A 12,500-nucleotide genomic window follows, 5' to 3' on the forward strand; every position below is an offset into this window, starting at 1 on the left:
TGTTTGGCTTTTTTTTCTTCTCCTCCTAGAAACAGTTTATAATCACTCTCACAGTTCAGCTGCAGTTCAGCCTGTGCGGCCTTGCTCAGGGTTTATTAAACACAGTCTTTTGATCAGTGTTGAGTCTGTTGGAGTGCTTCACTACCTCCCTCTTATTAAAGCAGCTTTCCGCTGTGGCGTGATGGCCAAACGCAGCGAACAGGAAGCTGCGACTGTGTCAAATATGGTCGTTTATGTTCAAACTCTGAATATTTTGTCTCCCTACAAACTAATAAACTGTGTGTGTTGGAGGAAGAAGTGCTTTGACTAAATGAAGAAACCAAGAGAAACAAACATTTTCACCTCAAAAGATGTTTTTAAATTCTTTTTTCTTATCAAATGTCTTGAAGAAGAAGAACAATGTAATGATAAACATCTGGTTTTTGATGTTTATAATAAAAACCCCTCTGCACAGTACACACCACCGTCCTAAAGCTCTTCTGCATCTCAATGAACGATGCTTTTCTAATGAAAGACTTTACAGCAGACATTAGCAACAATCACAGCGTGGCCACAAACATGTTGATCAAAGGGTCACATGATCAACATTCATGTCAGCATTTAGAATAATGAGCATTAATGCAGGAAACAAAGGTTTTGTAGTCATTTTGTGTGTTTTTCTGTCATTCTGTGTATGTTTGTTGTTGTCTTTCTTATTGTGAAGCATTTTGTGCATTTCTGTAGTTCTTTTGTGTATTTTTCCTGTAAAATATATGTTTTTTGGAGTAAAATTGTGTATTTGTGTGTGTCATTTTGCATTTTTTTGAAGTACTTTTTGTATATTTTTGTTGTTGTTTTGCTTGTTTGTTAGTACTGTGGGTTTGCAGAGTAATATTTAATGTTTTTCTTGTCTTTTTTGTAACTTTGTTGTCAATTTTCGTAATTTTGTATATTTTTCTGAGTAATATTGTATATGTATATTAATGTTGTCGTTTTGTTCATTTTTGGAGTAGTTTTTGTGTGTTTTTGGTGTATTTTCTCTTGCCTTTTACTGTATTTTCCTATAATGTAATTCTTTTTATTATTTTAATGTATTGTTGTTTTTGTATGTTTACTTTGGGGGCCGCATAAAATAAGACCGAGGGCCGCATGTGGCCCCCGGGCCGCCAGTTGCCTATGTCTGCTTTACAGGATACCTAGTAAAGAGTGTTATTAGTACATGAAAGGGATTAAATATAGTCATAAACCTAAATATTGACACTCCTGGAGAAAAAGGACAAAGGAACTTGAACATCTGTGGAGATGATCCTGTAACCTTGAGATTGTTCATATTTTTCCACACGTTTACTTCATAAGTTCTCAGACATTTCTCAACTCAACTTTTATACACTGTACCTGGCTTCAGGTGTCATGTCTACATTTCCAGCAGTTTAAACCAGCATCACGTGCTTGAAATAAAAATATTTATCCACAGTTTTAAAAAGGTACCATCCATTTTCTCTGGTCCATTTTTTAAATTTTGTGTAAAATTATGTAAATATTGGCTTTTTTCTTCTGTTTTTTGTGTTGTTTAATGCACAATAAAGGAAATAAACACACGTATACCAAAAACATTTAGAATTGCAGCTATTTCTGGGAGAACTGCTGTAATTTTTGGAAATATTCCAGGGTATGCCATTACTTTGGTCCATGACTGTACATACAGTAACTGGAAGCCTGAAGTGTTAAACCACAGCAGGAATGAGTCAGTTAAACTCAAAATAACAATTAATAACAGCAAACCTAAAGAAACAAACCAAAAATACACAAATGAACAACAAAAAAACAGGAAAAGGCAAGAAAAACACAAAAATGTACTCCAAAAACACAAAACAACTATAAAAATAAATGATACGACAACAAAAATACACAAAAAGACAACAAAATATATGAAGTTTTCTATTTTGGTGATATAGAAAATGACTGTATCACCTATACAATATATTTTTATTTCTATATCTCATTTTGTAATAAAATACTGGTTTTAGGAGTCATTCAGAACATATGAAACACAGTGAGATGATCACTGAGTGTGTTCTAACCCAGACCTTCATCTAAACACACCACACTACAGAACTCACTCACACGTGCTGTCCCTGAGAGGAGAAAAAGCCTCAAGTGGAACATATTGATCAGCTGTTTGTTCATAAATGTGTTTCTGTGTCATTTTTCATCAGCAAATTTAACCCAGGATTGTTTTTCTGGTCAGACTTTATTTGAATCAAAAATATCCAGATTTTTATCATATATCATCATTTTGAGAAAAAATATCCGATATGAGTTTTGGTGAATGTTTGCGCTCTCTGATTGCTCTTGTTTATTTTATATTGATATGTTTCAGATGATTTATGGAAACCATGAGGATGACGCTGAAATCACAGCAGATTACGTTGCGAGAAATGTTCGTTTGCTTCACTTGTAGAAACTCAGACACAGGAAAAAATCTCATAAAAATGTTTGAAATGGTCTCAAAACAGGAAGTAACGGTTTAGTCTGAGTCATAGAGATGTTTCCTTTAAATACCACCAACCAACAAATCACACATAGTTTCACACAGTTTCACGCAGTCGTGTGTAACATTTTGAACAAAATTATTTGCAAAATTTGACATATTTGTCTGATTTCCTGAGAAAAATAAAGTGTAAATTGCAGAAATGATTCTAAAACATGCATGTGAGGCATTTCTGTGTCATATTAGGACCTGATAAATAAAAAGTAAGACACTCCCATTCTGTGTCCATCCCAGCCTGTGATTGGCTGATCCCGTTAGCTCTGGTCCTGGTCAGTAGATGATGGAGATCACTGAGAGTTCCAGGGCCACAGTGGGGTGGCAGTCGCCTCAGTGGTATCTGTCATTGTGTCCTTGGGCAAGGCACTTCACCCACATTGTCTAGTATGAATGTAGTGTGTGAGTGAGTGGTGGTGGTGGGAGGGGCCTATGGTTGACTATGGCAGCCTCACTTCTGTCAGTCTGCCCCAGGGCAGCTGTGGCTACAATAGTAGCTTACCACCACTAAGTGTGGAGTGAAAGAATAATGCCTTGATTCTGTAAAGTCTTTGAGTGTCTATGATAAAGCTCTATATTAAATCTAATGCATTATTATTATTATTATTATTATTATTATTATTATTAATCTGGACATGAGTCAGATTTAATAAAGATCAGTCACTGACAAACCAAGATATTAAGTTTGGAAATTTTGCTAATGATGAGAAATAGGGATTTTAGATTTTTGAAACTGACCCAGAATCAATATATTGATCCATATCCCCTCCAAAATGTAATGGAATCTTCCGTGGTCTAAAGCAGAGGTTCTCAAACTGTTTATGCTCTAGTCCCTTTTTTATCTTAGGAAACTATTTAAAATCATCTATAGATCATAATGATGAAATGAATGAGTGATAACACACATTTTAAAGAATCTCATTTTGTAAATAAGTGGAAATAAACAGCATTCAGTGGTTTACAACCTTTTTTGGAAGAATTTCTCGCAACCGCAGTTTTTTGCGACGTATTCAGCGAAAAAACTCAAGAATGGCTTAGAAAAGTCATAGCACGCTATTCTCGATCGAGACACACGTTTTGATGTGTAAATTGTGTGAGTTTTGTCAAAGCCCTAGAATGAGTAGGAAGATGAATAATCTGAGGTGAAACAATGGTGGATTTTATGTTTTTCGTCTTTGTTTTCTGTGATCACCGTAAACGTGAGGCCTTATAAAGTCAGGGCAGTGTTTGCTACGCTGTGCATTAGAGTGACATGAGAAACTAGACGAGTTCATCAGTTACTCTGGTTCTACAGTTACTCTGGTTCTACAGTTACTCTGGTTCTACAGTTACTCTGGTTCTACAGTTACTCTGGTTCATCAGTTACTCTAGTTCATCAGTTACTCTGGTTCTACAGTTACTCTGGTTCTACGGTTGCTCTGGTTCTACGGTTGTTCTGGTTCTACGGTTGCTCTGGTTCTACAGTTACTCTGGTTCTACAGTTACTCTGGTTCTACGGTTACTCTGGTTCATCAGTTACTCTAGTTCATCAGTTACTCTGGTTCATCAGTTACTCTGGTTCTCTCTTTGTTTGTTGCAGTCAGTCTGGATGTGATTTGCTCCGTCCTTAAAGCTCGGCTCATCTCTACAGTCTGAATGTTTCCCTTTGGAGCTGTTGGGATTATTGTTGGAGAACTGGAAAGAACACAGTGTTACAGTAAATAGCTGTGTGTGTGTGTGTGTGTGTGTGTGTGTGTGTGTGTGTGTGTGTGTGTGTGTGTGTGTGTGTGTGTGTGTGTGTGTGTGTGTGTGTGTGTGTGTGTGTGTGTGTGTGTGTGTGTGTGTGTGTGTGTGTGTGCGTGCAGCGGTGGAGGAGGTTAGAGTTTGAAAGCAGATCTGTCTGTGTTTGTTTATTGGCTCCTGATTCTCCTTCTCATGGTTCAACATAAACAGCTGCAGCAGCTTCTTGTAATTGTGTTTCTGCTACTGGAACACAGAGAAACCGTCGCTTCTCGCTGACTCAGCAGACTAAACACAACCTCAGACGCTCCGCAGGGTCTCACTTCGACTCGTTCACGCCTCATATCACTGTGCAGTTCTTCTGGTTATATCAACACTAATACTAAGAAAGAAATCACATCTATTTCATAAAATATCCCACGCACTTAGGTCTGGAAAAATTCTGATCATTTTACAAATTGTTTTAAAATTATTCAATAGTCAAACTATAGATTTTTAGTTTGATCTGATCAGTACTTTTAAAAAATATATGAACAATGTGGGGGTGGGTGGGGGGGGGTCCTTATTGCTCTTCCATGTTCATCTTCCAATATGTCAGGGACTCAAATAGAAAGGTAAATATGATATAGTACAGGATGTATAGCAGATCTATTACTATATTCTGAGAGAGTAGGTGGAGCTTATTAATATACCATATTTACCTTTCTATGTGATGGAGTTACTGATTTATTGGAAGATGAACATGGAGAACAATAAGGACAACCCCATATGTCCATATTTCAAAAAGTATTGATCAGATCAAACTAATAATATGCAGTTTGACTATTGAATAATTACAGAACTGGTAAAAATTTCAGATTTTTTTAGACAGAAGTGTGTGTTGAAATTATAAAATCTTGAATTTAGCACAAATAAGCTTAAAAATAAATCAGTATCCAAATAAAATAAATATAGATTTATTGCCCAACCCTGGTGATGTAACATGCTACACATGTACTTTGTCTATAACAGAGGTTCCCAACTTGTGGTTCTGGACACTAAACTGACCCGTTGGCCAGTTTTCAGTCGGTGTTTTTGTTTTGAAGGGGATTTTTTTATTGGACTTTTTCCAATTATCCACCACACAATTATCTCAATACTTTAATATTGATAATCCCTAATAAACGTACTAGTGCTGCCTACATAGCTTTGTTTTTCAGTTATTAATCAAAGGACGTTATTACACTAATGGTTCAAACTGCTTTATCTTTTCTCATTTGGTATATTTTGAACATTTAGGTTCAAATGAAGGTCGCAGCTCGTGTTTAGGTGACGTTTGGCTGTAAAAGTGAGTGGAGGGTTGGCTCTTTTGTGTGAGAATCCGTCCGATTGTAGGTTTGTCTTTTTGACAGCTCAGGTCGGGGGACGTGTCTGGACAATGAACCTCTGAAACGAGACTTCCTGTACCCAACAGTGGCCCCGGGGCAGGTGTACGACGCAGACGAGCAGTGCCGCTTCCAGTACGGAGCCTCGTCGCGCCAGTGCAAGTACGGGGTAAGAAAGCAGCGCAACCATAGCAACCCAATAATTATTATACAAGTTAGAAACAAAAATACACTAAAGATCAACAAAACAAACATAATGACATAAAAATACACTAAAGGACAACAAAAAGGACTCCAAAATCTGAGAATTACAACAATCACTACAAAAACACACAAAACAACAAACTCCAAAAGCACAAAAATGATGAAGAGATCTACTAAATTTACTCTAGAACAAAACAAAATAATAGAAAAACACACAAAAGAAAAACAAAAATATACAAAAATCTCTATAAAACACACAAAACGACACCAAAAACATAAAGTGAGAGGAAAATAATAAACAAAAAGACACCAAATATACATAAATAAAATAAATATAGGAAACAACAACACAAAGTGATAGAAAAATACACTAAACAACAACAGAAATACACACAAAGGACTCCAGACTCCTAATAGTACAACAAAAATGACTCCAAAAATCACATTAAATGAGAGGACATTATACAAAATGACAAAAAAATAAAAAATAAATAAAGATCTGAGTTTGATCTTAAACGTATTAATGTTGCAGCCCTAAAGTAAACTGTGGAACAAATGATTCACGCTCTGATGAGTGGAAGATGAGCTCTGATTGTTCACAGATCGATGATCAATAATGATAATGATAAAACATGTGGTGGAACGGAGGAAGGCAGAGATAATATTTCACTGAAACTAAAGTCTGAATGAGAACAAATGAAGTTGTTTCTAAGCTGATAATAACAATGTTTCCAGAGGCAGATTATCATGTTTTATTATGAAATAAATCTCATAACTTTAAAACGTCTTCAGATCTTTTTCATGGACTCACTTTAAGATGTCGTGTGCAGAGCGACGTTAGAAACCACACACATGGATATGAACCCAGCTCTGATATAAACACGCTCAGTTTACACATTTAGAAGCAAATAACAGTGAAATGAGTTTAGCCACAACATGTGAGAGCATCCTTTAAATAGAGCTATAAATACTAGACTTAGACAATGAGATTAACACGTGATTTGTTCGCTTTGAACACTTTAAAGGCTGCTGGAGATTTAGCGTCACATGACCTGGTGTGAATAACCACGACACGAAGCCTGGGAACTATGGGTTCCACGTGTTCTAAGACAGAAAACTAGTGAAAACACTTCATCTGATGCTCAGAACAACATGTTCACTCATTTTCCAAGCCTGCTATTAGCTTAGCACCACTCTGCTAACCCATAGAGCTTCAACACTGAAACATAAATGAACAAAAACACACAAAAATGACTCAAAAAATAAAATGAAAAAATTAAAAAAATGACTCTAAAACACAAAATAACAGAGAAAAACAGAAATACTCCAAAAACACACAACATACCCCAAAACACACAAAAGGATGACTAAAATTACACAAAATGCATCTAAAAATACACTAAATGATGGAAAGATATACAAAAAGGAATTTGAAAACACACAAAATGACAAGAAAAATACACAAAAATCACTCCAAAAACACACAACATACCCAAAACACGCAAAAAGTCAACAAAATTACACAAAATGAATCTGAAAAAACACAAAATGATAGAAAGAGATACAAAAAAGTTTCCAAAATACACAAAATGACAATAAAAAATACACAAAATGACAATAAAAAATACACAAAATGACAATAAAAAATACACAAAATGACAATAAAAAATACATAAAATGACATTAAAAAATACACAAAATGACAATAAAAAATACACAAAATAACAACAAAAACCACATTAAATGAGAGGAAATTATGGAAAAAGAACACAAAAATACACAAGCTAAATTGATATAAAAGAAAGACACAAATACACAAAAAGGACTACAAAAATACACAAACAAAAAAATAAATAAAATAAAAACACACAAAATGACTAAAAACCACTAAAAGCCTTTGTTGTATTTGCACAGGGAGAAATGATCAAAGTTTTTTTGTTCACAAACATTTTGACTTGATTCCAAAACAATATTTGTGACACATTTAATTACGTCCAACGTCACCAGATGTTTCTGTTGTGACGTGTCACCAGATAAACTGATCACCAGTTCTGCTGATACACCATCAGATAAACCACAGCCTTTAAATTTGTAATATTCTGATTTTAAATAAAGGTTATTTTTTCTGCGTTCATCTGAAGAACGTTGTGTAATATTGTGTCAGAGGTTGGAAAAGGAGCGATCGGGTCAGAAAACGGGCGTATCTAAAGGTGAGGGAACAGTCAAATCTGGAGGTATGAAAAACAACCCCCTGATGTTTAAAGCATGTAAACAAGTGGTTCACTTCCAACATAAACCTTGGTTGAGGCCGTTGACCTTTGACCTCAGCGTGGTCGCTCATTGGAAGCAGCTGGAGAGTCAGCGCTGCCTTTATTTCATGTGTTCATGCGTGGGATCATAACTCTCTGACTCTGATGGACACCAACGCTCTGGAAAGATGTTTCTCCTTTAGTTCAGACATGATGGGACACTGTTAATATTTATAACTGAACATGATACAGGAAAGGAAAAATACACAAACATTACCCTATAAAATGAAAACAACTCAAATATACACAAATGACTAAAAACGTCCTGAAAAAACTACAGAAATGAGTCTAAAACACATGAAATACTAAAAAAGAAATGTGTACAAAAAGACAACTAAAATAAACAAACAAAATTAATATAAAAGAAAGACACAAAGAACAACCAAAACACACAATATTACCACAAAAAACTGAAAACAAGAAGAAAAATACACAAACCCCCCAAAAAATAATACAATAAAAACACAAAAAGACAACAAATGTCTGGTCCATAACTACATGTGTTTTAATTTATAGTATTAATGTTACTTTTTAATCAGGATATAAAACTATTTTTCTTTATGTAACTTCTTTATTTATATTTTGGACCCAACCTTTGTGTTATTTCAGCGCTCGATGATATTTAAAATAATTTACATGAGGCTATTGTAGCTTCACTGTGTCTAATAATTATTTATTATTTATTAGTTTTTCACTAGTGACATAAGAAATATAAAAACCATTGCATCAGAAAAACATTTATTGTTGAAAAAATAATATTAGCTATGAACACGTGTATCATGTTCTACACTTTCTCTTCTTCTTTGGGATGTTTTAGAAGCTGAACATGTAAGAAAAATAAGGACCAGTTTTAGTCATCTACTCTGCTGCTTTGGTATTATAAATATATACAGTATATTTATATTTATACAGTATATATTCTGACCAACTTGCTGGTGCCTTCTTTCCTAGGAAGTGTGTAGAGAGCTCTGGTGCCTTAGCAAAAGCAACCGCTGTGTAACCAACAGTATTCCAGCAGCCGAGGGGACGCTGTGTCAGAGCAGCAGCATCGATAAGGGGGTGAGTTTCACTACGTCACACACACGCACTGCGTCGCACACACACACTACGTCACACATGCACGTCGCACACACGCACTACGTCGCACGCACACTACGTCGCACGCACACGACGTCACACGCACACGATGTCACACACGCACTACATCGCACACACGCACTACGTCGCACGCACGCACTACGTCGCACGCACTCACTACGTCGCACGCACGCACTACGTCGCACGCACTCACTACGTCGCACACACACTACGTTGCACACACACTACGTCACACACACTACGTCACACACGCACACTACGTCGCACGCACACTACGTCACACACACACTACGTCACACACACTACGTCACACACACACTACGTCGCACACACACTACGTCACACACACACTACGTCACACACACACTACGTCACACACACACTACGTCACACACACACTACGTCGCACACACACTACGTCACACACACACTACGTCGCACACACACTACGTCACACACACTACGTCGCACGCACACTACGTCGCACGCACACTACGTCACACACACACTACGTCACACACACACTACGTCACACACACACTACGTCGCACACACACTACGTCGCACACACGCACTACGTCACACACACACTACGTCGCACACACTACGTTATAACTACTGTTATTTTTGTACTTGTCCTGTGTTTTTGGAATGTTCTTTGTCATTTTGTGTATTTTTGTTGTTCTTTGGTGTATTTTGATGTTATTTTTTGTTAATTTTTTGTAATGTTTTTCTTTTCTTTTTGTAAATTATTTTCTTATTTCTCTATGTTTTTTTGTATTTTTTGCCTCCGTCTTGTGTTTTTGAGGTAATTCTGTTGGTATTTTGAGTATTTTTGTTCTTATTTTGTATACGTTTCTATTATCATGTGTATTTTAACGATTAACTTTATTCTAGATACAATTAATCAATTTCATCCTTTAATTTTTTATGAAGTCTATTTTACTAAAGAAAAAGAATAAGTGATAAAACTCTTAATAAACCTAATATCACATTCAGGGGTGTAGGAGACGCTGGAGCCCCATTATTGATTTGAACAGAGGAGTCGTTTGCCCCCGTGACACGTACAGAGTAATGAGTCGATTTCTCATTTATACGCAAGTCAAATATTACGACAGTTGGTATTACTGAGTCATTGACACATACCAATATATAAATGGGGCCCATTACGTGTCACATATTACTCCGTATGTGCCACGGGGCCACATTTTTCAAACGACTACTCCTCCGTTAATGCTCGTTGAATCAGGCTGTAATCTGACATGATATTCTATGAGCATATGTCTAGAGCCTCTCTGAGACATTTCACTGAATTCTTGGTAACGTGGGACGTGATATTCAGCCTGGAGACGTTTCGTGAGCCCAGTCATAGTTGATCAGAACTTGTTATTTTATAAATGACAAAACGTAGCAACAGAAGGTGCAATTAGCTTTAACCACTGTCACACACACAGTCACACACACGCACACAGTCACACACGCACACAGTCACACACACACACACACACACACAGTCACACACACACAGTCACACACACACAGTCACACACAGGTTGTTCAAACAAGGATTATAGAGGTTATTATCACTGATGCTCTGTCACCTAGCGTTAGCATTAGCTCACTGGAGCCTTTGAGGGCCCAGGTTATGTTTGGAGAGAACAGGAATGTAAAAGAATGTGATGAAGAGTGAACAATGACTGACCAATAGGAAACTGATTTTAGCTCAGAAACCACAAACGACTCAGCAATATTAAGATAAAGTTAAATGTCATCACGTTTTTACCCTTAACGTTCCACATATCCTCCTCATGACGTGCTTAAAGATGGAAATCATGGTTTTAATCACTAATAAAATGGTTCAAAATGACCAAAAATGGTGAAATGTGATTTTTAAAAACCACAAATTGGATAAAAGTTATAAATTAAAAAACAGAGAGAAAAAGAGGTAAAAAGGTTTCAAAGTGTGAATATTGGCACGTTTAGTTTAAACTGGTAAATAATGGACATGACAAATGGTGAATGTGGTGAAATTGTGAAAAATAATCATGAAATATGGTGAAAAGAGATGAAATAATGGGTCAATGACATTATGTGTAAAAGTGGAGGAAACGTTTTATAAGTTATAAGTTCAATTGTTCAGAAAATCTTCTTAGTTTCTTGAAGGCATCTGAGGGCCCCTCCCAGTGACTCACTGCTTTTATATTTTGGTAAATCATTTTATGTCTTTGAGTTATTTGTTTTTTGTAATTTAGTTAGTTTTTGGAGTCATTTGGTAAGTTTCTGTATTTTTAGATTTTATTTTTTGTCATTTTGTAAATTTCTATTATTTGTGTATTTTTAGTTGTCTTGTGAAACTTTTGGTTATTTTGTGTATTTATGTTGTAATTTGTGTACATTTTGCATTCAGTTACCAATATTCCAAACCAAACTTGATAGTAATTTATTTAATGATGTAATAAATCATGACGGGGGCCGAAGTGTTTTCTGTGACCGGCCAGGTTTGGCCCTCAGGCCTTCAGTTTGACACCCATGAGGAGGTGACCCCTACAGTGATGATAGATTAGTGTGTGTTCTCACTAATCCCCCCCCCAGGGTTATTGATTATTGACCCACTGATAAATACTCCTCATCCAATCAGCACAAAGCTTAGACACAGGCCAGAAATACACGTCAGCACTTTTTTTAAAAACACGTCACAGTCACAAGAATCTAAACATAAATGTTTATTATTCACACATAAGTTATTTTTACATGTCAGCATTTAAAACTGTCATTAATGCTCATAATTCATCAGATAAAGTCTTTTTAGTTTGATCTGATCAATACTTTTTGAGATATGGACAATTCTAATAATAATTATAATATTCACCAGTGGTGAAATAACCCACAGTTTGACTTCAAAATAAAAATAAAGAAAAATTGTTTTATATCCCGATTAAAAAGTAACATTAATACTATAAATTAAAACAGATCAGATTTTGTAGTTATGGACCAAACATTCTTTCATATTCATTTAGTTTGTTGATTTGAGTTATTTTCTCTCATTTAATGTGTTTTTGAGTCATTTTGTGTATTTTTGGAGACTTTATATATCTTTCCATCAGTTTGTGTTTTTAAATTCATTTTGTGTATTTTTGTGTGTTTTTTTTTGTTATTTTATATGTTTTTAACTCATTTTTGTAGATTTTTCTGTCATTTGTGTGAAAAAATTTAAAACAGATCAGATTTTTTCTTACATTACCACATGTAGTTATGACCCAATGAAAATAGTTAAAAGCGTGT

The 12,500-nt window shown here is 35.7% G+C and overlaps 1 protein-coding gene across 4 annotated transcripts in view; it reads left to right on the forward strand.

The window, feature by feature from the left end:
• The window catches only part of adamts6 (ADAM metallopeptidase with thrombospondin type 1 motif, 6), a 76,953-nt gene that overhangs the window by 27,817 nt on the left and 36,636 nt on the right, over positions 1 to 12,500 (forward strand). For all 4 annotated transcript variants that reach the window (XR_003675268.1, XM_028463309.1, XM_028463310.1 and 1 more), the window contains 2 exons: positions 5,635 to 5,776; positions 9,072 to 9,179. Coding sequence is in view for 3 of the 4 variants with exons in the window: in XM_028463309.1 (XP_028319110.1) it covers positions 5,635 to 5,776; positions 9,072 to 9,179 (250 nt within the window). In the remaining variant the exon portion in view is untranslated. The remainder of the gene's footprint in view (positions 1 to 5,634; positions 5,777 to 9,071; positions 9,180 to 12,500) is intronic.

The sequence above is a fragment of the Gouania willdenowi genome, chromosome 12 (assembly GCF_900634775.1).
Source record: "Gouania willdenowi chromosome 12, fGouWil2.1, whole genome shotgun sequence".
Taxonomy (NCBI): domain Eukaryota; kingdom Metazoa; phylum Chordata; class Actinopteri; order Blenniiformes; family Gobiesocidae; genus Gouania; species Gouania willdenowi.